Below are 25,171 nucleotides of genomic sequence, written 5' to 3' on the forward strand. Positions count from 1 at the left end.
CATTCACAGGATACATAAATCCCCTCCCATCACATAGAGATATACATTTACATTCATAGAAAAAAGTCTGGAAAGATATATATTACATGTTTAAAACTGATTCTCCTTGGAGAATGGTAAAGGCTTTTATTTTCTGCTTTATTCATTTTTATATTATAAAATAGAATGTATTACTTTTATAATCTAAGAAACAAAGTTTCTTTTAAGAAAACCATATAACAATGGAAAAAATATGAAGAGAAAATTAAGAGACCCTGTAAACAAAGTAGAAACCTTTACTGAGTGATAAGTTCAATATGATCCACACACACACAAAGCATGGCTATATTTCAACATTAATAACTATGAGAATAAAATATTTAAAGAAAACAGTAAGATTCTTACAATTCAGATTAACTTTATTAAAATACTAACAAAGTGTGATAAGATCTAAACTTAAATCAAACTGGACCATCACATTAATTAGCCCTAACTAATCACTGTTACAGATTAATGTTTTCTCTAGACATATTTATTATCTATCTAAAGACATGATTGGTTTCTTTCTAGAACGGTACTTACAGTTCTCTACAATTTCATCAAAAACTGCACCAGTTTTCTGCTCAAACTGAAAAAGCAAAAAAAGAAAAAGTAACATTATTATCATATCCTTCATTCATACCCTTTAGTGTCCCTCCTTGCTCTCCTTAGAGCTGTAATCTTCAACCCAAAGTATATGAATTCACAACAACATGAACAAAAACACCACCAAACAGAGTAAAGTAAAATTCAGAATGAATAAAACGGGTTCTCAGGCCAAAGCCCGCAACCCAAAAATGAAGACATAAATACATGCCCTCACTATAAAAAAGCTACTTATTTTATTTTTTTAAGGTTTTTTTAAAAAACTGAAGTATAGGGCTTCCCTGGTGGCGCAGTGGTTGAGAGTCCGCCTGCCGATGCAGGGGACACGGGTTCGTCCCCTGGTCCGGGAAGATCCCACATGCCGCGGAGCAGCTGGGCCCGTGAGCCATGGCCGCTGAGCCTGCGTGTTCGGAGCCTGTGCTCCGCAACGGGAGAGACCACAACAGTGAGAGGCCCGCGTACCGCAAAAAAAAAAAAAAAACTGAAGTATAGTTGGTTTACAAGGTTTCAGGTGTACAAAAAAGTGATTCAAAAAAGCTACTTATTTTTCAAAAATCACTTTCCTATCACAAAATACAGAGGATCATATACTTTTGTAATAATAATAATAAAAAACACAGCCAACACTTACTGAGAACTTACTAACAACACTTATTATTAAGAACTATGTAAAACTTCTAATCAAAACTGAACAGAACAGGGCTTCCCTGGTGGCGCATTGGTTAAGAATCTGCCTGCCAATGCAGGGGACACGGGTTCAAGCCCTGGTCCGTGAAGATGCCACATGCTGCGGAGCAACTAAGCCCGTGTGCCACAACTACTGAGCCTGTGCACTAGAGCCTGCAAGCCACAACTACTGAGCCCATGCGCCACAACTACTGAGCCTACACTCTAGAGCCCGTGCTCTGCAACAAGAGAAGCCACTGCAATGAGAAGCCCACGCACCCAACGAAGAGTAGCCCCTGCTTGAGGCAACTAAAGAAAGCCCGCGTGCAGCACTGAAGACCCAACACAACCAAAATTAATTAATTAAAAAAATAATAACTAAACAGAACAACCAGCATCAATAGGTTTTGCTCTTAGGCTAAAGCCAGAAGTCTGCTGCTCTTTAATATTTATTTATTTTTTGGCTGCGTCGGGTCTTAGTTGCAGCACGCGGGATCTTTCGTTGTGGCACTCAGGCTCTTAATTGCGGTACACAGGCTTAGTTGCCCTGTGGAATGTGGGATCTTAGTTTCCTGACCAGGGATCAAATCAGCGTCCCCTGCATTGCAAGATAGATTCTTAACCACTGGACCACCAGGGAAGTCCCTCTGCTTCTCTTTAAATGAAAGTAAGCCATATTACAGGAATGGTTCCTTTTTGAGTATGTTAGGGCCCAAGACAGAAGCAGAGCCAAGTCTGACGTAATTTCAGGCCTTTAAAACAGACATGGGGGGAAAAAAGTAAAGCAGCGGCAACTCCACCCAGAAGCTAATAAAGACACTACTAGTATGTTTCACTCCTAGTCTTCAAAGGTCTCCTCACTTTGGCAAGTTTGAGCATTCCAATCTCCTGCTTCTCTACCTACTACTCATCAATGAGGCAAAAACAGAAACAAGTCAGCTTTGTGATAAACCTTGCCTACTAAGCTAGAGTGAAATCTCCCCATTCAAGGGAAAAACTTCAGGGAAAAAGAACTACCTACGTAACTACAGATGAAACACAACACGACAGCTAGCTAACACTCATAAATGTGAACAGACAACCGAGGATCCCAGGTTTCTGAAAGAAATTAACTATGGGAAAGAGAAGGCTCAAGGTGAATTAACAGAATAACCACTCCAGAAGGAAACAATTTACAGAAAACGAACTTCTAAAAAATATTTTAAGTGGTATCTGAGATATCTGAGAGGCTACTGATACAAAAAACTAAACATCAGAAAATATTTAGATGGGCCATGAAAAGGAGACATGAGAAAATATTTGGAAACAAGAAAATGGCAGCAAAAATAAAAATCTTACTGGCCAAGCTAACGACAGAGTTCTCAATCAGTTTCCAAAAAACAAAAAGTCAAAGAGTTGGAAGATACATTATATGAAAACATGGAAGATTAAACGATTAGGTGTAACAGAAATCTCAAAGGCAAATCCAAAGAAGAGAACAATAGACAGGTGAAATAATAGAAGAAAATTTCCCTGAACTAAATAAATTAATATTTGAGATTGAATGGGTCCACCAAATAACAAAGAGAAAGCGAAAAAAAAGATACATCCTGGTGAAATGTCAGAGTTTCCAAAAGCAAACAAAAAGAGAAAATAAAAAATTATAGTGCAGGTGATTCATTAAACACATTTAACATAACTGAATTCAATGATATGAACACTGAAAAGGAAAGCAAAGAAAAGAAATTGTAAAGGTTATTCTACCTACCATTCCACTCAATGAGCTATGTTCTAGAATAAAAGGGAAATGGGAGATGTGACTGCAAGCCAAAGAATGAAAGCACTTGTCTTCACTGAAAGGGATCCGAGGGTGGTAGGATGAATTGGAAGATTGGGATTGACATATATACACTATTGATACTACATATAAAATAGATAACTAATAAGAACCTACTGTACAGCTCAGGGAATTCTACTCAGTCCTCTGTGGTGACCTAAATGGGAAGGAAATCCAAAAAAGAGGGGATATATGTATATGTACAGCTGATTCATTTTGCTGTACAGTAGAAACACAACATTGTAAAGCAATTATACTCCAATAAAATTTTTAAAAATAAAGTAAAATATGTAAGAAAAAAAGAAAGAAGGGGATCCAAGTGTTTGAAGATAATGCACTTTTTCTACAATACTGCCTTTCTTTTTTCTGGTGATGAAAATGTTCTAACGTTGATGTGGCTGCACAACTGTGAAAATACAGCTACTGAATTATGCACTTTAAATGGGTGAACTGCATGACATATGAATTACATCTCTATTAAGCTGTTTTAAAAACACATTGAGAAAAATACTTCTATAAAGTTTAGGTATTAAAAACCAAAAGGCACTACTGAAACAAGATTAACAGGGAGTTGTTATGTGGGCATATACCAGTATTTTTTAAAGAATAATTTTTAAAATATACATTCAAATGTGTTAAATAAATAATATGTTTAATACAATGAAGTCCCTCAAGTACAATTTCCTGTGTGATGAGGTTACCTCATTTTAGTGCTAACTCTTTATGTATTTGAACTTCTTGATAAGGCAGAGCATCAATTAGGGGAGAGTCTGTCTTTGACTCATTTTGATTTTGTTGTTGTTTTTTTCTTCTTTAAAAATCCTTTTTATTTTATATTGGAGTATAGTTGATTTACAATGTTGTGTTAGTTTCAGGTGTACAGCAAAGTGACTCAGTTATACATATACACATATCTGTTCTTTTTCAAATTCTTTTCCCATATAGGTTACTACAGAGTATTGAGTAGAGTTCCCTGTGCTATACAATAGGTCCTTGTTGATTATTTTATATATAGTACTATGTATGTTAATCCCAACTTCCTAATTTATCCCTCCCACCCACCTTTCCCCTTTGGTAACCTTAAATTTGTTTTTGAAGTCTGTGAGTCTCTTTCTGTTTTGCAAATAAGTTTATTTGTTTCATTCTTTTTGTTTCCACATATAAGTGATATCATATGATATTTATCTTTGACTTACTTCACTTAGTAAGATAATCTCTAGGTCCATCCATGTTGCTGCAAATGGCATTATTTCATTCTTTTTTAAAATGGCTGAGTTATATTCCACTGTATATATGTACATCTTCTTTATCCATTCATCTGTTGATGGTCATTTAGGTTGCTTCCATGTCTTGGCTATTGTAGATAGTACTGCAGTGAACATTGGCGTGCATGTATATTTTCAAATTATTGGTTTTTTCCAGATACATGCCCAGGAGTGGGACTGCTGGATCATATGATAGCTCTATTTTTAGGTTTTTAAGGAACCTCCATACTGTTCTCCATAGTGGCTGTACCAATTTACATTCCCACCAACAGTGTAGCAGGGTTCCCTTTTCTCCACACCCTCTCCAGAATTTATCATTTGTAGACTTTTTGAGGACGGCCATTCTGACTGGTGTGAGGTGATACTTCATTGTAGCTTTGATTCACATTTCTCTAATAATTAGTGTCGTTGAGCATCTTTTCATGTGCCTGTTGGCCATGTATATGTCTTCTTTGGAGAAATGTCTATTGAGATCTTCTGCCCATTTTTTGATTTGGTTGTGTGTTTTTTTGAGTTTTTATTTGTTTTAATTCAAACCTGCTGGTGACTACTCACTTAACATTGCCCAAGCAGGTCACACTAACATCACTCTCAATTATGGACTCCATCAGGACTCCAGAACACCTGCTTGGCCTATAATCTAACCAATGGGGTGTCAACAAATGTACAAGTAATAAGACTTAGCTTTGTTACAATATAGTGATTTCGCTAAATATGTTTGGGTGCTTCTTGTCCAGCCTGTATATTTATAAATAAGAAATTAGATACAAATAGTAATTTAGCTTTGAAATTAATGTACTACTCATCGCTCAAGTTTCATGGAAGATTTAATTGGACTTAAAAGCAAAGCTGACTTCAGGACTTCCCTGGTGGCGCAGTGGATGAGACTCCGAGCTCCCAACGCAGGGAACTGGATCCCACATGCATGCCGCAACTGAGTTCACATGCCACAACTGAGTTCACATGCCACAACTGAGGACCCCACATGCCGCAACTAAGGAGCCCTGGAGCCACAACTGAGGAGCCCATTTGCCACAACTAAGACTTGGTGCAACCAAATAAGTAAATATTTTTTTAAAAATCCATAATAAATATTTTGTATGGGCAAGGATTTTCTCAGTACTACAAAACTTAAAATTAAAAAAATAAATGAATATAGATATTAATTTAGGACAAAAAATTACCAGTTCATTTTTAGTTATCAAAATAGTCTCATAGGTTCTACCCATTCAAAACATATAACTGTTCATATTTAAACTTATAAAATAAATAACTTTAAGGTTTTTACTTTCAAATTTCCTTACCCACAAAATATATATATAGTGATACTTACACTTCCCAGGATTGTTAGGATGATTAAATGAAAAGCATTTAGCATGGTACTTAGCAAAGTAAATATACAGTAAATGTGAGCAATATGATTACACTAATAAAAGATATCTTCCCTTGTTTTAAAAATTAGGGTTCATTACAACATTTCACTTGTAAAAATGTGTCCACTGCTTAAAATAAAAGGAAAGCACTGGGCAAATGTTTCAGCCCTCTGTATTTCAAAAATTAAGCATTGGGGATAAACTATATTTTTACTTAAAAAACAGAACACTGAAGTTCCCTAACCCTGGAGGAATTAAAAATCCCAATATACTGTGAATTGATAAACACCACCCACAGCCACCTGCAGAAAAAAAATTAAACATTTAAAAAATCACAGTTAGAGGGAATCCCCTGGCTGTCCAGTGGTTAGGACTCTGCGCTTCCACTGCAGGGGGCCCGGGTTCGATCTCTGGTCAGGGAACTAATCCCACGTGCCACGTGGTGTGGCCAAAAAAAAAAAAAATCACAGTTAGAAATTTATTGGGACTTCCCTGGTGGTCCAGTGGTAAAGAGTTCACTTTCCAATGCAGGGGACGGAGGTTCAATCCCTGGTTGGGGAACTAAGATCCCACATGCCATGGGGCAACTAAGCCCACATGCCACAACTACTGAGCCCACATGCTGCAAACTACAGAGCCCGCATGCTGCAAACTACAGAGCCCACGTGCCACAACTAGACAGAGGAAACTCACACACCACACCTAGACAGAAGCCCACGCACCGCAATGAAGATCCCACATGCCGCAACTAAGACCCGATGCAGCCAAGAATAAAATAATTTTTTTAAAAAAAGAAACTTATTGGATCCTAAACCAATAATTTTTATTTTATTTTAAAAAAGTTAATTTGGGCTTCCCTGGTGGCGCAGTGGTTGAGAGTCCGCCTGCCGATGCAGGGGACACGGGTTCATGCCCCGGTCCAGGAAGATCCCACATGCTGCGGAGCGGCTAGGCCCGTGAGCCATGGCCGTTGAGCCTGCGCGTCTCCGCAATGGGAGAGGCCACAACAGTGAGAGGCCCGCGTAACGCAAAAAAAAAAAAAGTTACTTTTCTCTTTGATCCTCCATACAACTTCACAAATTCCCTGGACATAATTGCTAGAATGCCTAATACCATAAACACTTTTCTCAAACTGGTTTTAATATCTGTAACAATTTGAGAGTTTATATGATAAATTTATTCAATGAAAACTAAACAATAGACCAATAGCTATAAAACAGTTGAGGGAGCTGAAGGTGGATTTTTCAATGATTAAGCAGATACTGAAAACTATCAAATGTGCTTCAGCATCTTCTTCTCTAAAACCTACTTTTTTCACCTTTTTTCATTTTAGTAGTAGCCCCAACACCCTGGAAGTCAAACAAGAACTCTCAAAACTTTTCCTCCATTCTCTTCAACTGATCAGTAGTAAGACTATCAGTTATATTTCCAACACATCTTAGGGTTTTAGATAAACCACTACTCTCCATGATGAGCTAACCTATACAGGAGGTCAGGAGAGACAAAGAAACACTGTTCTGTAATTTAAGATCTGAAGGATGACTAAGAATTAAAACAGGTGAAAAGATGGGAGAGAAGGTTCAAGAAAAGAACAGCAAATGTAAAGGTTCTTAGCAGGAGATAAAATAGAGAATTCAAAATTCAGAAAGACTAGGTGGATAAGAATTCTGGCAGTAAAGCAGGTCAGCACTGTAAAATAAAGCTGATGACAAATCATGGGCCAAACACTGGACATTCTTCATAGACAGGGTGACCACATATTCCAGTTAGCCAAAAGCATCTCAGCTTAGGCCTATCATCCCCATGTAATTGTTAATGTGCTCCCTTTCACTCTCAAAAGTGTCTCAGTTTGGGACTTCCTTGGCAGTCCAGTGGTTAAGACTCCCTGCTTCCAATGCAGGGGGCGCAGGTTTTGATCCCTGGTCGGGGAACAAGGATCTGGCATGCCACAGGGTGCAGCCAAAAAAATAAAAGCAAAGAAAAAAAAGTCTCAGTTTGGTCACCCTAAGTATTAGTCATGTTTAGACACTGGACTTTATCCTAAGAAAAAAAAATGAAGGAGATGGCAAGAAGGAAGATTCGTGCTCTGAAAATTACTCTATGGAGTAAGGTTATTTCTTACTCCTACCCAAAGTTCTCATCATACCATTCTCATATTGTTTTCCTTCTACTGGGAATGACTTCTATCTGATAAAATTCCAATGCTACTGCTGGGTTTTTTTGTTGTTTTTTTTTTCTGCCGCGCCGCGCAGCTTGCAGGATCTTAGTTACCCAACCAGGGATTTAATCGGAGCCACTAGCAGTGGAAGTGTGGAGTTCTAACCACTGGACCACCAGGGAATTCTCTCCAGTGCTTCTTTAAAATACAGCTCTTCAATAAGGCCTTTTCTGATAACCCATTTAGAATTCTTGACTCCTTCTCTGTAGCACTTGATTCACATTTCATTTACAGTCACTTATGGCACAGTTAACTTATGTATGTGTCAGTATCACTTTCTAGATAAATCTTTTTTATCATGGGATACCTATAGGCCATAGCACATTGTGTTGTATAATCTCTCAGTATCTTTTACATAAAGTGAATATCAAAACTTTGCATTTCTCATTATTTGTTATGCAAAACCTTCAAGGGGCCCTAAGAAAAAAGAGTTCTGTGATCAGATATTTTTTCCAAATATAATATTATAGAACTTTTCCACCATTTGGCATGGAGTTTTATTCACCATCCTCAATTTGGTAGGAAAAAGATGTTATCTCATTTAAATTTGCATTTTGCTGTTTTATTTACATTTAATTGCTTTCATTTTCATAATTTTGAAGCATCTTTCCATATAGTTATTAACCATTTGTGATTATCATTTCTATCAACTGCCTGATTACAGAATTTTTTAGATTACCTGATGCAATGGTTCACAAACCATAATGATTAGTGGTCAATACTTAGCAAGAACCTTACCCTGTGTCTGGTCTTTTTCAAGCACTTTACATGACTTAATTCAATTTAACCTCCTCAAAATCTCATCAAGTAAGTACTGTTAACACCTCTATTTTGTAGGTGAAGAAATGGAGGTACTGAGAGTTTAAAAGTACACACACATAGCGCTGTGAAAAAGGCTCCCCAGAAAAAAGCCCAAACTTCTGACCCTCCACAGTCTGGCCCTACTTCCTCTACTGCTTCATCTTTTCCTGCCTTCATATACCCATTACATCCCCATTCCCAAAGCAAATACTCTAGCTAATGACCTACAGCTCACCCAATCCATCACGTAGTTTCATCTCTCTAGACCACTGTGCAGTGTTTAAGCTTCTCCAGTCTTAAAATCAATAGCTAATGTCTAAACTAAAGTTACAACTCTTTAACGATGCCATAATCTCACATAATCCACAAACATCCAACCTCCTGAACAAGGCAGAATTCACAACTCTTTCCCAGCTCTACACCTACAGATGCGTCTATGACAGCAACTATAAAAACTTTACTCCCAAGTTGGGGATTCTATAAGAAATCAAGTACCCATCCACATCTCTGAAGCTGTATCATGAAATATCCCATCGACAGGGGTTATATAAACCTGGAGTTGTAACCCCATTTTGGAGACTATCTAAAAAAGGAACAATAAACACTGTCTACACAAAAGCCTTTAAAGTTATACAAAAAGTAAAAATAGTTAGTTTCTTTCAACAGAACCTAAATGAAATCAAGACTCATAAAGAATTAGAGATTCCACATTTTTCAAAGCAGGGAATCACTTCTCGGCCTTTCGGCTAAGATCAAGTGTAGTATCTGTTCTTACCAGTTCAAAGCAGGAAGAAAGTTAAAGTATATTCTAGTCTAGAGAGATCTGTGTCTGTCCCATACTGCTGTAAGCCTAGCACCTACAACAACAATGCCTAACATACAGAAGATCAATAAATGTTTGCTGAACAAAAGAATTACTTTTACTAGTTAATAAGTATTTAAAACTCATTTTATATTAAAAACTTAAACATCCTCAGTTTACTTTAAAATTTGCAAGAATCACAAAAATTAAGCAGGAGCATCAAATAGTTTTTATGCTTGCAACAGACCACTCCAAATTAAATGTCCAGTCCTCTTCCCTCAACCCCACAATTGTAATGCTAGTCTTTTTTCCCTATTGCTACTCCAATTCTAACATCCTTTACTTAAAGCTTCAAATTTATTCATATTGATAATCTTTATAATCATTTTATCAACTTGGAAAATATAACGAATTTCTTATGGGAAAAACATACTTTTTATACAGGAAGTGCTCACTTTGCACTGTAGTACAGGACCACAAAAATGACTTTGCAATCTGAAATCAAGCAAAGCAATCTGAATAATTAAAGGAAAAAAATTACATTGTTCTGTTTAAGACTCTTTTACTGTCAGTTAAAATGTATAGAGAAATGAAGAATACTGTGTAATATTTACTATTTTATAATTTAAAACATAAGAAACATTGAGAATCAGTATTTTGTTTCTTTGTAAAAACCTTACCAAGAAAGTAAGACAGTGCTTACCTCCTTCTTTTCCTCATATAACTTATGATACAGAATAAGTATCTCTTCCAAGCCTTGGCAAAATGTCATAAATCTTTCCAAGTTTGGTTGGACATGCAACATTTTATCCTTTGCCCTTTCAATCTTGTCATATACTTCCAAGAGTTCCTTTAACGTGATATTTTTTCCAGTCACTTCCTCTGAGACATTTTCATCCTTTCTGTCACAATCACTTTTCTTCATTTATGTTCATAAATTTGCCTTTACTAAGTTCCTCAGACTTTATATCTATATTCTCTACCTTATGACCACTTCATGATCCTGTCTTCCGTCACATAAATTACTGATGAGACTGCCTTCCAAAACAGACCTATCCCACATTAAATAGTTGATGATCAATTATTTGCTCAACTAATCTTTGGAATCTGGGAGTAAAATTCACAGCAGCATCCCTATCTGCTCTAGCAGCATACTGATTCTGAAATGAAACCAGCCTTTACTGGTAATGAAAATTTCTTCAGTCTCCTTGTAATTAGTTTTCTTTCAATGCAGCTTGGCATGAATGTTAGCCAAACTGATTGAGATCTGTTTCTATTACAATTTAAACTATATGATGTTGAAGCAATTTTACCTTATTTTTTATATTCATCTCATGTTTTCAATACAGTTCATACCAAACCTTCATACAGGAAAAGTACTTGTCCTATCTTCACTACCTGCCACTACTTTCAAATCTTCTACAACATCCAATTTTTCAGATCTAGTATTATCACCTTTCATTTCTTTGATGAACTTCCATCTTTGTTGGTCAACTCTCTCCTTTGATTGTCCAGTTTTGTAAAATGTCACATGAATTTATCATTGGAAAACAAAGAGGTAACACATCTGTAAACTTTGCTATCTGTACAAAAAATGAATAACAGACGCACAGTGACCAATCTCCAACAGACTTTGAGAGAAGTAATGTGATTGGTCACCAATTATTATGGGCATCTATCTATTGATATATGTAGTGATTTGTGAACTGAAGAGCGAGCATCAAAGTTTATACACTACACAATTATTCAGTTAACATACCACAGTAAATGACAGTTGAACTGTATTGTTAGGTGACCAGTGTTTTTTAACTAAACTATACCAACAGAAATTCGAGCATATCAGAAGCCTGCAAAGTGAAGACTGACTGTACAGAGTAAACAAAATATAAGTATGTAGTTAGATGTGGAAAATATTTGCTGTCAAATATGTAATAGGTCTCAAGAAAGACTGTTAGCATCAGTAGAGTTTCTTTCTAGATGCTACTCTGCTTCTAATTCACTAACAGACCTTAAACTAGAAACTTAACTCTTCCGTGGTTCAAATTCTTCAACCCATATAAATGAATGAAGTTGGTCTACAATACCCTAAAAGTTCTCTCCAGCCTCTCAAACTTGATGCTCACAATTCCCTTCAAGCTAGGCATAAACTAAAAACTCAAATTGGTGTAACGGAGACTGAAAACTTGATGAAGACACTAAAAAAGTAGACCTCATTCTCTCTCCTTAGGTGCTTTTTTCCCAATTAAATGACTTAAGATATTGACAAGTCTTCCCTTAAAATGGAATCAAATCCACACTCCTTTCACATTTTTATTCATTCTAAAATTTATGTAAAGTAAAATATAATAATTATTTCCACTAAAATTACTTTGACATGAACTAAAACTTAAATGGGCTCGATTTCTCCAACAAAACAAAACTGACTCACTATCAACTTACTATAAGTATACTTAGTGTTTGTAATTAGTATCTCACGTGCTGTCACCAAAGTTACAATTAGAAGCAACTTAAGTGGACTTCCCTGGTGGCGCAGTGGTTAAGAACCCGCCTGCCAATGCAGGGGACACGGGTTCGAGCCCTGGTCCGGGAAGAACCCACATGCCATGGAGCAACTAAGCCCATGCACCACAACTACTGAGCCTGTGCTCTAGAGCCCACGACCCACAACTACTAAGCCCGCATGCCACAACTACTGAAGCCCGCGTGCCTAGAGCCTGTGTTCCGCAACAAGAGAAGCCACTGCAATGAGAAGCCCGCACACCGCAATGAAGAGTAACCTCAAACCACCGCAACTACAGAAAGCCCACATGCAGCAACGAAGACCCAACACAGCCAAAAATTAATTAATTTTAAAAACAAAAGAAACAACTGAAGTAAGCTGGATTTTACAAATTCATAATTCTATGAACTGAAGCAACTGAATTAATTCCAAATTCAGAATTATACTGAACTCAGACAATAGAAATGTATTACTAAAGAGTCACAGAATGTATCATTTCACTGCTTAATTAACATGCATATTTTAATGGAAAAGACATTTGTTCAAATAGCTACAAAAACCTTATAAATAAAATGGACAATATTTATCACCAAATATAGACAGAGTATAGATTCTCAGTCATCACTGAGAAAAAAACTTCAAATAAAAATCAGACTCAACTGTGAAAAGCTATCGTCCTAAAATAACTTCTTTTATGACTTTTTTCACAACACCTAAGGAGAAAATTAAGCTATCCAGATTTAAAAAGGAAAAAGAAAAGTCATTTTTGAATAGGTGGACAATGTCTCCCTTTCAATCTGAATATGTATTGATGGAATGCTGCATTTACCCTGAAACATAAACTAAGGAAGAAGGAAAATATGTGCTCCCATGATTCTTTATAATATGTTTGAAACTGTTTAGCTATACTTTTGTCATCAAATTTTCTACTCCAAAATGATGTATAAATTTGGTTCCTCATTTGGAAGCTCAGGAACATTTATTATAAAATTCATGAGACTTCCCTGGCAGTCCAGTGGTTAAGACTCCAAGTTTCCAATGCAGGGGGCGAGGGTCCAATCCCTGGTCGGGGAACTAAGATCCCACATGTCAGATGGCCAAAACAAAACAAAACAAAACAAAACAAAAAATATTCACTGTTATTAAGATCCCACAGGCCACACAGTTGCGGCCAGAAAAAAACAAAAGCAAAAAACAAAAAAATAATAATAAAATTCGTGATATCCCTCAAGGGAAATATCTTCACTGCTTCCTAATATCTACAACAAATACAAAGTTGTAAATTATAAAACTTAAAACAAAAGTTTTCTTCAATTATTTAAGGTAAAAGTAAAAACCTCGGATCCCTGACATCAATCAAGGTGCAAACTGCCACAACCCAAAAAAGTAAAAATCAATCCGAAGAAATCTCCTAAATCATATATTGACAAAACATTGAAAAGTTAACTGATGTCTAGCTTCAAAGTATCTGTGGAATGAAAAAACAAAGGCAAACAAAGATTACTCAGCCTACAAATATCTGCCGCCATCTAAGAAACCTCTGAAAAATAAAACCCCAGAAGCAGTGGTTCTCTACATGTGGTTCTTAGACCATAAGGGTCCCAGAATCCTTTCAGGAGTCCCCCAAAGTCACAACTATTTTCACAGTAATACTAAGACATTCCATGTATTTTTACCGTGTTGACATTAGCACTAATGGTATAAAATCAATTCTGGGTACAACTACTGGCCCCTTAGGCAGTAGCACCAAACTGTACGGATCGTTGAGTGTATTCATCACTGCCCAATAACGGCTGTCATGCATATATATTAGAAAGAAAATATGATTTAAATATTTAAAATTTCTTAAGAGAGAGTATCTCATAGAACTAACCAGACATGATCAAGCACTTCTATTTAAAGAATAACTTAAAAGCAAGCCCAGTCAGTTCAAGTTTAATTGAAATTAAAATATTAATTCCTTTAGTGATAACACACTAACTTTTTCTATCACGAAAGACATTTACAAAATCTAAGTTTTCTGTGTTTTTTCCAAAGCCACAATTAATGTATGGTAATAAGATTGTATGTAATTATACTTTAGTGTAACATTTAATATATTAAACAAGATAATATAGGTAGAGGCCAGAAGGATCAAACTTAAGTTGTCACTAAAAAAAATTATTTTTAGTTGAAAAATAATTTTTAACTAAATTTTCATAGTTTTTAGTTCTCACACCTAATTTACTGTGTCATGTTATGTTAATCCCAGATAATCTGACAGACCAGTAAAAAAGAAACCAATAAAAATATGTCTAACAAGATTGAAAACTTAGTATTTCTGGATCATTCACCTTACAAAAAAAATGAAAGTTGGGACTTCCCTGGTGGCGCAGTGGTTTAGAATCCACCGCCAATGCCGGGGACACGGGTTCAATCCCTGGTCCGGGAAGATCCCACATGCCACAGAGCAACTAAGCCCATGCACCACAAATACTGAGCCTGCACTCTAGAGCTCGTGAGCCACAACTACTGAGGCCGTGTGCCACAACTACTGAAGCCCGCACCTAGAACCCGTGCTCCACAACAGAAGAAGCCACCGCAATGAGAAGCCCGTGCACTGCAACGAACAGTAGTCCCCGCTCGCTGCAACTAGAGAAAGCCCACGCGCAGCAACGAAGAACCAACACAGCCAAAAATAAATAAATATTTTTTTAAAAAAGAAAAACATGAGAGTTATTTGTCATTTTAAATGAACTTTTTGTTAAATGCATACAGGCATACCTTGTTTTATTACACTTCATTTTATTGCACTTTACACATTGAGATTTTTACAAATTGAAGATTTGTGGCAATCCTGCATCAAGTAAGCCTATCAGCACCCTTTTTCCAAAAGCTTCTCACTTTCTGTCTCTGTGTCACATTTTGATAATTCTCACAATATTTCAATTTTTTCATTATTATTATATTTTTACAGTGATCTGTGATCAGTGACCTTTGATATTAACATTGTAATCTTTTCAGGGTGTCATGAACTGCAGCTATAAAAGACAGTGAATTTAACTGATAAGTGTGTGTGTTCTGACTGCTCCACTAACCAGCCATCTCCCCCTCTCTCTCCCTCTCCTCAGGCCTCCCTGTTCCGAGACACAACAATATTGAAATTAGGCCAGTTAATAACCCAACAATCGCTTCTAAGTGTTCAAGTAAAAGGAAGAGCTACACACCTCTCGTTTTAAATCAAAACCTAGAAATGATTAAGCTTAGTGAGGAAGACATGTCAAATGCCGACAGGGCAAAAGCTAGGCTTCTTGCACCAAACAGTTGGCCAAGATGTGAATGCAAAGGAGAAATAATTGTAGGAAATAAAAAGTGCTACTCCAGTGAACACACGAATGATAGAAATGCAGAAGAGCCCTATTATTGATACAGAGAAAGTTTTAGTGGTCTGGAGAGAAGATCAAAGCAGCCACAGCACTCCCTTAAACCAAAGCCTAATCCAGAGCAAGGCTCTAACTCTATCTTCAGTTCTGTGAAGGCTGAGAGAGGTGAGAAAGCCACAGAAAAAAGACTGAAGCTGGCAGAGGTTGGCTCATGGGCTTTAAGGAAAGAAGCCATCTCCATAACATCAAAGTACAAGGTGAAGCAGCAAGTATTGATGTAGAAGCTGCAGAAAGTTATCCAGAAGATCTAAGATAATTAATGAAGGTGGTTACATTAAACAGCAGATTTTCAAGATAGATGAAACAGCCTTCTACTGGAATAAGATGCTATCTAGGACTTTCATAATTAGAGAAGTCAATGCCTGGCTTCAAAGTTTCAAAGGACAGGCTGACTCTCGTGTAGGGGCTAATGTAGCTGGTGACTTGAAGTTGAAGCCAAAGCTCACTTACCATTCTGAAAATCCAAGGGCCCTTAAGAATTATGCTAAATCTACTCTGCTTGTGCTCTACAAATACAACAACAAAGCCTAGACGACAGCACATCTGTTGAAAAGATGGTTTACTGAGTATTTTAAGCACACTGTCGAGACCTACTGCTCAGAAAAAAAAAATTCCTTTCAAAATATTACTGCTCACTGACAATGCACCTGGTCACTCAAGATCTCCAATGGAGATTAATGTTGTTTCGTGTCTGCTAACACAACATTCATTCTGCAGCCCATGGATCAAGAGGTCACTGTGGCTTTCAAGTCTTATTACTTAAGAAATACATTTCATAAGGCTATAGCTGCAATACACAGTGATTTCCTCTGCTGGATCTGGGCAAAGCCAACTGGAAGCCTCCTGGAAAGGATTCACCATTCCAGATGTCATTAAGAACATTCATGATTCATGGAAAGAGGTCAAAATATCAACATTAACAGGAGTTTGGAGGAAGTTGATTTCAACCTTCATGGATGACTTTGAAGGGTTTAAGACTTTGGTGGAAGAAGTAATTGCAGATGTGGTAGAAACAGAATTAGAATTGGACCCTGACAATGTGATTGAATTTCTGCAATCTCAGGATGAAATTATAATCAACAAGGAGTTGGTTATAACTCCTAAGGGATGAGCAAAAAACTGGTTTCTTGAGAAGAAATCTACTCCTGGTGAAGATGCTGTGAAGACTTGAAATAACAAAAAAGGACTTAGAACATCATATAAACTTAGTTGATAAAGTAGTGATGGGGTCTGAGAGGAATGACTCCAATACTGAAATTTTACTGGGGGTAAAATGCTATCAAACAGCATTACATGCTAGAGAGAAATCGTTTGTGAAAGGAAGGGTCAATTCATGCAGCAAACTTAATTGTTGTCTTATTTTAAGAAATTGCCACAGTTGCCACAATCTTTAGCAATCACCACCCTGTTCAGTCAGCAGCCATCAACATCAAGGCAGGAGGCCCTTCCACCAGAAAGAATATGATTTGCTGAATGCTCAGATAATGGTTAGCATTTTTAAGCAACAAAGTATTTTAAAATTAAGGTATGCATATCGTTTTTTCAGATACAATGCTATTGCACACAGTAGATTATAATACAGTATAAATATAACTTTCATATGCACTAGGAAACCGAAAATTCATGTGAGTTGCTTTATTGATATATTCGATTTATTACAGTGATCTGGAACTGAACACACAATATCTCTGAAATATGTCTATATGTGCTCTCTCTTTCCAAAAGTGAGGAAAAGATAATCTATATAAAATTTCCTAGCTAGAGAAACTGGATGAACTCAATCATTTGTCTGTAAAACTCTTAGCTAATGAGATTCTATAAATGCTGTTTTAGAATTATTTAAAGATTAGCTGCTCCCTTTTTGAAAGGACATACATACACCTGAAACGCACCTCTTTAAACCAGGAATATATAATAACTATATGTATGCATAAATTACATAAGAGTTGATATATATATAATCTCAATTATAAGCACTTATGTAATATTCAAAATTTTAAATAATCATATATCACTCTGATAAACAAAAAATAAAATTGTAAGCCCAGATAAGTTATACTATGTACACAATTAAAATATATACACTTTTGGGCTTCCCTGGTGGTGCAGTGGTTGAGAGTTCACCTGCCAATGCAGGGGACACGGGTTTGTGCCCCGGTCTGGGAGGATCCCACATGGCCGCTGAGTCTGCGCGTCCAGAGCCTGTGCTCTGCAACGGGAGAGGCCACAACGGTGAGAGGCTCGCTATCGCAAAAAAATAAAAATAAAAATAAATAAAATATATACACTTTGAATATAACTCTTTTTTTTAATATATTTATTTTTGGCTGCGTTGGGTCTTCGTTGCTGTGCGTGGACTTTCTCTAGTTGCAGCAAGTGGGGGCTACTCTTTGTTGCAGTGCGAGGGCTTCTCATTGCAGTGGCTTCTCTGGCTTCTCTTGTGGAGCACGGGCTCTAGGTATGCGGGCTTCAGTAGTTGTGGCACACGGGCTCAGCAGTTGTGGCTCACAGGCCATAGAGCATGCGGGCTCAGTAGTTGTGGCTTGCGGGCTCTAGAACGCAGGCTCGGTAGTTGTGGTGCACGGGCTTAGTTGCTCTGCGGCAGGTGGGATCTCCCCAGACCAGGGCTCCAACACATGTCCCCTGCATTGGTAGGCGGATTCTTAACCAGTGTGCCACCATAGAAGTAAGTCCCTTGATCCACTTTCCATGTCAACTTAGCTTTTGGAGTAGCTTTAATCGTCCATATGCAATCAACTGCTTGGCCAGGTTTTGTTGTTTTCCTCTTGTTCTACCTCACTAGAACGTACTATTCCGTCAGCTTCTGACAGCTCAAACTGGCAATTTCCTAGGTAGGTAAAGTCTGGATCTGGAATAAACAAATATTTTGCTGGAAATCCCAGTCCTTCAAGTTCTTCATCAGAACTTAACTTAATCCACATGAATCTCCCTGGTGATCTAATTAATGGAGGGCTTTTCACACCACAGCAACGATCTACAAGTGGAGAGAAACCAAACGGCCCATCTTGAACTTCCAAGTAATCAAACTGACTTTCAAATGATGGTTCTATATAATAATGTTCATCAAAGGTCAACTCTGTTTTTTGACATGGAGCACCTTCCAAAATGTAGATACATTCTTTGTTTGGTGGATATGAGTCAGGATAATTTGGTGAAGCAAAATGACCTCCATTGCTGGTTCAAACCCAAATCCCACACTGGGTTGCAGGATTGTGCTTGATTCCAATATTTTCTCCATCTTGGGCCTTCTGGCCACAGCAGTCCCTTCCACTACAAGTACTGTTATTAACAACACTTTGAGGACCAAGCAGAGCTGCTCCAGGGCCATGTTCCCGAGCTGCCCGGCGCTTCGCGAGGGGCCGAAGCAGCGGCAGTGGAAGCGCAGGGCTCACAGTTCAGCGTGGCAGCTGCCCCACTCCGTCCCCATAGCCCACACCAGGTTGCTCCCTGCGGGGTAGGCCTCAGGTCTGGCGCCCGCCATACCCAAGCCTCTCGGCAGGCTCTCGTGCTGCCCCAGCCCCACGACAGGCACCACACCCTGCTCTGCAGCACTCCATCCCATCGACCGCTTACAGCCTGAGAGCGCAGACACGAGGGACCAGACCCATGCAGGCCAGTCTGCCTGCGGCCACAGCACAGACCCCGCTGAAGTGGCCTAATATAATTTTTTAAAAACAAAATGGCAACAACTGATAATACAATAAAGGTCTTTATCTTAGCCAACACACACACACACACACACACACACACACGTACACACAGACACCCTTTACAAATACCCTAACTTCCAGAACTGTCCCTGGGAACAAAGTAACAGATAAAAGCTTATTTTTAACAACATGCAGGATAGACATTTTTGCCACATAATTTCCAACTATGAAAATTTATTAAAAAGTCCCTATGCAGGGAAACAATTAAGTTATTTATTAATACACATTATACTATGGAATTCTATGCAGACTTTACAAAGAATGAGGTAGAAAGTTCTGAAGATGGAGGTGATGTTTCCCTAATATTCTGAATATACTTATTGCCACTAAACTTAAAAATGATTAAAATGGCAAATGTTATGTATATTTTAACACCATAGACACACACACACAAATAAGGTAGATCTGAATATAGTACTATGATGGGACACATATACTGAGTGAAAACAGAAAGATTTAAAACTCTGAAACAACTTAAGGACAGAAAAACTAACAGAAAGACCAATGTCTCAACAAGGAAACAGAAGATATAATGAAAAAACAGATTAAAGTTTTAAAACTGAAAAGTCAAAAAACCAAAATAAGAACTCACTGAGTGGTTACCAGGGGCTGGGGGGAGGGGCAAGGGGGTAACGGGATAGTCATTATTTAATGGGTAAAGAGTTTCAGTTTGGGATAATGGAATAGTTCTGAAGATGGATAGGGTTTACAAATCAATGTGAAAGTTATTAACGCCAATTAATTCAACACTTAAAAATGGGTAAAATAGTAAATTTTGTTATGTATACTTTACCACAATAAAAAATGCATAATGAATAAAACTAAAACAATCTCTCATTCATGGGCTCATTAGCAAAACAGAGATGGAGAGGAAAGAGTCATGAAAATAGATCAACAGAATCACTTTATCTTAAAAGAAAGAGAAAAAAAGATTGAGGGGATAAAAAAGAATGGTGCCTCAGAAATCTGTGAGCCATATCAAAATACAACATTCTTGTAATCAGAATCCCTAGAGTACAGAAAAAATACTTGAAGAAATAATGGCTGAAAACTTCACAAGCTTGAAAAAACACATATATATCTGCAGATTTAAGATAAGCAAACCCCAAACAGGATAAATCTAAAGATATTCACATTAAGACACTCATAATTAAACTGCTGAAAACTAAAAACAAAGAAAAACATCTCGAAAACAGGCAGAGAAAAACATTTTACTTATCACTGCATATTTCTCATCAGAAATCTTGGATGCTAAAAAAAAAAGGAAACTATTTTTAAAGTGCTGGGAAAAAAGAACTGTTAAACTCATAAATCTATATACAATGAATATACCTTTTGAAATAAAGGTGACATAAGGATATCCTTTGATGAGGAACACTAAAAGCATTGACTATCAGTGGACCTGCTCTAAAATAATTGTTAAGAAAGTTTCTTGACCCAAGTGAAATGATATCAAAAAAATTCAGAATATCAGGAATGAAGAAAGAGCAACAGAAACTAGTAACTACCTGAATAACTATAAACACAGAGCAATCTTCTACCCTTGAGTTCTTTTAACATATATTTGACATCTGAATGTAAAAATTATAACATTATACAATAGAAATTTGGTAAGTATATGAAATATGACAACAACAATATAAAAGGGAAGGATAAAACACCTATATGGTGGTATCTAAATTCCACTTAAAGTGATGAAACATTGATTCTAAGAAGCCAGTCTCAAAATGTTAACATTCTGTTTCAGTTCACCTTTCACAAGTCTCCAAAACACAAAATTATACTGACAGAAAACAAAACAGTGGTTGCCAGTGGTTAAGCAGGAACAGATAATAGGACTATAAAAAAAATATCACACTAGAGTTTCTTGGAGTGACAGGATTGTTAAGAATCTTGTTTGTAGTGCTGGTTACAGGAATCTATGTCTGTGTTCAAAATTCATACAACTATACACCAAATCCAAAAAAAGAAATTTTAGCATTTGTTCATTTCTAAAATAAAATACACAAACACATGCAAGATAAGCTTATACATAATCATAAATAAATATACTGAGTAGTGAAATTACAAAAGATTTTTATTTTTATATCTTTTAAAAATCTTTCAAACTGTCTAAAATGACTAAATGCTTTTGTAATAAAATAAAATGATTCAAAAATAATCAAAATATACTTAAACTATGAATATGCCACTTAAGTACAGTTCACAAATAGCATTACTTGAAAAATGAATAAATTAGAACTTAACGTGAGACTTCACTGGTGGCACAGTGGTTAAACATCTGCCTGCCAATGCAGGGGACACGGGTTCAATCCCTGGTCCAGGAAGATCCCACATGCTGCGGAGCAACTAAGCCCATGTGCCGCAACTACTGAAGCCACCGCAGTCTAGGGACCACGTGCCACAACTACTGAGCCCATGTGCTGCAACAACTGAAGCCTGCAAACGTAGAGCCTGTGCTCTGCAACAAGAGAAGCCACTGCAATGAGAAGCCCACACAACGTGATGAAGAGTAGCCCCTGCTTGCCACAACTAGAGAAAGCCTGCGTGAAGCAACGAAAACCCAATGCAGCCAAATAAATAAATACCTATCCCACACACACACAAAAAAACAACACAACGTATTCTGAGATCTCAAAGTGTAAAGCTTAATCATAACAGCAGACAGCTGCTATCTAACCCCCACCCCATTCTCTCACAACGAATTGCCCTCTCTCAAAATTTACAACAAATAATCCCAAGGACTCTAAAGAGTCACATTAAACTGTACAACCACATGCAAAAGAATGAAACTGGATCACTATCTTACACCATACACAAAAAGTAACTCAAAATTGTTAAAGACATGAATGTAAGAATTGAAACCATAAAGTTCCTAGAAAAACATAGACAGTAAGCTCCTTGACATCAATTTTGCAGATGACTTTTTGGATTTAACAGCAAAAATAAAAGGCAAAGAAAGAAAAAAAGAAGGTGGGTTTACATCAAACTAAAAACCTTCTGCACACCAAAGGAAACCATCGACCAAATGAAAGGGCAACATACAGGAGAAAATACTTGCAGATCACATATCTGATGAGATTAATATCCAAAGTATACCAAAAACTCATACAACCCAATAGGAAAAAAGAAAACACTCCAATTAAAAAATGGGCAGAGAATCTAAACAAATATTTTTCCAAAGACATACAGATGATGAACAGGTACAGAAAAATGAGCTAAATATCATTAATCATCAGGAAAATACAAATCAAAACCACAAACCTGTTAAGATGGCTATTAATAAAAAGACAAGAAATAACTTCTTGTGAGGATGTTGAGAAAAGGGAACCCTTATATGCTGTTGGTGACAACGTAAACTGGTGCAGGTACTATGTAAAACAGTATGCAGACTGCTCAAGAAATTAAAAATAGGTCTTCCCTCATGGCACAGTGGTTAAGAATCTGCCTGCCAATGCAGGGGACACGGGTTTGAGCCCTGGTCCAGGAAGACCCCACATGCCACGGAGCAACCAAGCCCGTGCACCACTACCGAGCCTACACTCTAGAGCCCGCACGCCACAACTACAGAAGCCTGTGCACCTAGAGCCCATGCTCCTCAACGAGAAGCCACCGCAATGAGAAGCCCGCGCACCGCAACAAAGAGTAGCCCCCACTCACTGCAACTAGAGAAAGCCCATGTGCAGCAACGAAGACCCAATGAAGCCAAAAATAAATACATAAAATAAATAAATTTATTAAAACAAAGAAATTAAAAACAGAATTACCATATGATTGAGCAATTCCACTTCTGAGAATTTACCACAGAAAATGAAAACTTTAACTGGAAAAGATATATGCACCTCCATGTTCACTGCAGCATTATTTACAATAGCCAACACATGGAAGCAACCTAAGTGTACATCAATACATGAACAGATTAAAAAAATGTGGCATAGATACACAATGGATATTATGCAGCCATAGAAAAGGGGGAAGTTTTGCCATCAGCAGCAACATGAATATACCCTGAGGGCATTATACTAAGTAAAATAAGACAGACAGACAACTATTGCACGATCTCACTAACACGTAGAATCAAAAAAAAAAAAAAACACAAGCTTATAGATACAGAGAACACACTGATGGTTACCAGCGGTTGGGGGGGAAAGGGGTAGGCAAAATCGGGGAAAGGGGTCAAAAGGTACAAACCTCCACTAGTAAAACAAATAAGTTGTAAGGATATAATGTACAGCATGATGACTACAGTTAATAATGCTGTACTACATATTTAAAAGTTACTAAAGAGCAGATCTTCAAAGTTCTCATCAAAGAAAAAAACTTCTAACACTATGGTGATGTGTGTTAACTAGACCTACTGTGGTGATCATTTCACAATATATACAAATATAAGAATCATTTCAGACGAGGAGCTGGAATAACCTACATAAATGATAATCACCCATCAGCAGACAAGCGGATTAAACGTTTACTGAGCTCTGCCCAACAGAGCAATGCCCAGCTCTACACACCACCAGTCCCTCCTATCAGGAAGCTTGCACAAGCCTCTTAGATAGCCTCATCCACCAGAGGGCAGACAGCGTAAGCAAGAAGAACTACAATCCTGCAGACTGTGGAACGAAAACCACATTCACAGAAAGATAGACAAATTGAAAAGGCAGAGGACTACGTACCAGATGAAGGAACAAGATAAAACCCCCGAAAAAAAGCTAAATGAAGTGGAGATACACAACCTTCCTGAAAGAGAACTCAGAATAATGATAGTGCAGACAATCCAGGACCTCAGAAAAGAATGGAGGCAAAGATCAAGAAGATGCAAGAAATGTTTAACAAAGACCTAGAAAAATTAAAGGAGAAACAGAGATGCACAATACAACAACTGAAATGAAAAATATACTAAAAGGAATCAATAGCAGAATAACTGACTCAGAAGAACGGATAAGTGACCTGGAAGACAGAATAATGGAATTCACTGCCATGGAACAGAATAAAGAAAAAAGAATCAAAACAAATGAAAGACAGCCTAAGAAACTTCTGGAACAATATTAAGCACACCAACGTTCACACTGTAGGAGCCCCAGAAGAAGAGACAGAGAAAATTCCAAGAAAAATTATGAAGAGATTATAGTCGAAAACTTCCCGAACACGGGAAAGGAAACAGCCACCCAATTCCAGGAAGCACAGAGAGTCCCAAGCAGGATAAACCCAAGAAGAAACATGCCGAGACACACAGCAATCAAACTGACAAAATTAACGACAGGGCTTCCCTGGTGGCGCAGTGGTTAAGAATCCAGCCGCCAATGTAGGGGACACAGGTTCGAGCCGTGGTCCAGGAATATCCCACATGCCACAGAGCGACTAAGACCATGCACCACAACTTCTCAGCCTGCACTCTAGAGTCTGCAAGCTACAACCACTGAGCCCACGTGCGACAACTACTGAAGCCTGCACACCTGAGGCCCAAGCTCCGCAGTGAGAGAAACCACCACAATGAAAAGCCCACATACCACAACAAAGAGTAGCCCCTGCTTGCCACAACTAGAAAAAGCCCACGTGCAGCAATGCAGACCCAATGCAGCCACAAATAAATTAATTTTTAAAAAATTAAAGACAAAGAAAAATTATTCAAAGGAAAAATGACAAATAACATACAAGTGAACTCCCATAAGGTTAACAGCTGATTTCTCAGCAGAAACTCCACAGGCCAGAAGGGAGAGGCATGATATATTTGAAGTGATGAAAGGGAAAAACCTACAACCAAGATCACTCTACCCGACAAGGTTCTCATTCAGATTCTATGGAGAAATCAAAAGCTTTACAGAGAAGTAAAAGCTAAGAGAATTAGGCACCACCAACTAGCTCTACAACAAATGCTAAAGGAACTTCCCTAAGTGGGAAACACAACAGAACAAAAGGACCTACAAAAACAAACCCAAAGCAATTAAGAAAACAG

At 37.5% G+C, this 25,171-nt stretch overlaps 1 protein-coding gene and 2 pseudogenes across 3 annotated transcripts in view; 1 reads left to right on the forward strand and 2 right to left on the reverse strand.

Annotated features, from left to right (window-relative positions):
* Positions 1-25,171, reverse strand: part of ZMYM4 (zinc finger MYM-type containing 4) — a 175,909-nt gene that overhangs the window by 102,028 nt on the left and 48,710 nt on the right. For all 3 annotated transcript variants that reach the window (XM_027109145.1, XM_027109147.1, XM_027109146.1), the window contains exon 2: positions 562-607. In XM_027109145.1, the coding sequence (XP_026964946.1) occupies positions 562-607 (46 nt within the window). The remainder of the gene's footprint in view (positions 1-561; positions 608-25,171) is intronic.
* LOC113622486 (uncharacterized) lies at positions 9,490-9,602 on the forward strand (annotated as a pseudogene).
* LOC113621845 (neuropilin and tolloid-like protein 2 pseudogene) lies at positions 18,068-19,459 on the reverse strand (annotated as a pseudogene).

Source organism: Aethalodelphis obliquidens, unplaced genomic scaffold (assembly GCF_003676395.1).
Source record: "Aethalodelphis obliquidens isolate GAN/ISIS:26980383/991018 unplaced genomic scaffold, ASM367639v1 scaffold9, whole genome shotgun sequence".
In the NCBI taxonomy this organism is placed as follows: Eukaryota; Metazoa; Chordata; class Mammalia; order Artiodactyla; family Delphinidae; genus Aethalodelphis; species Aethalodelphis obliquidens.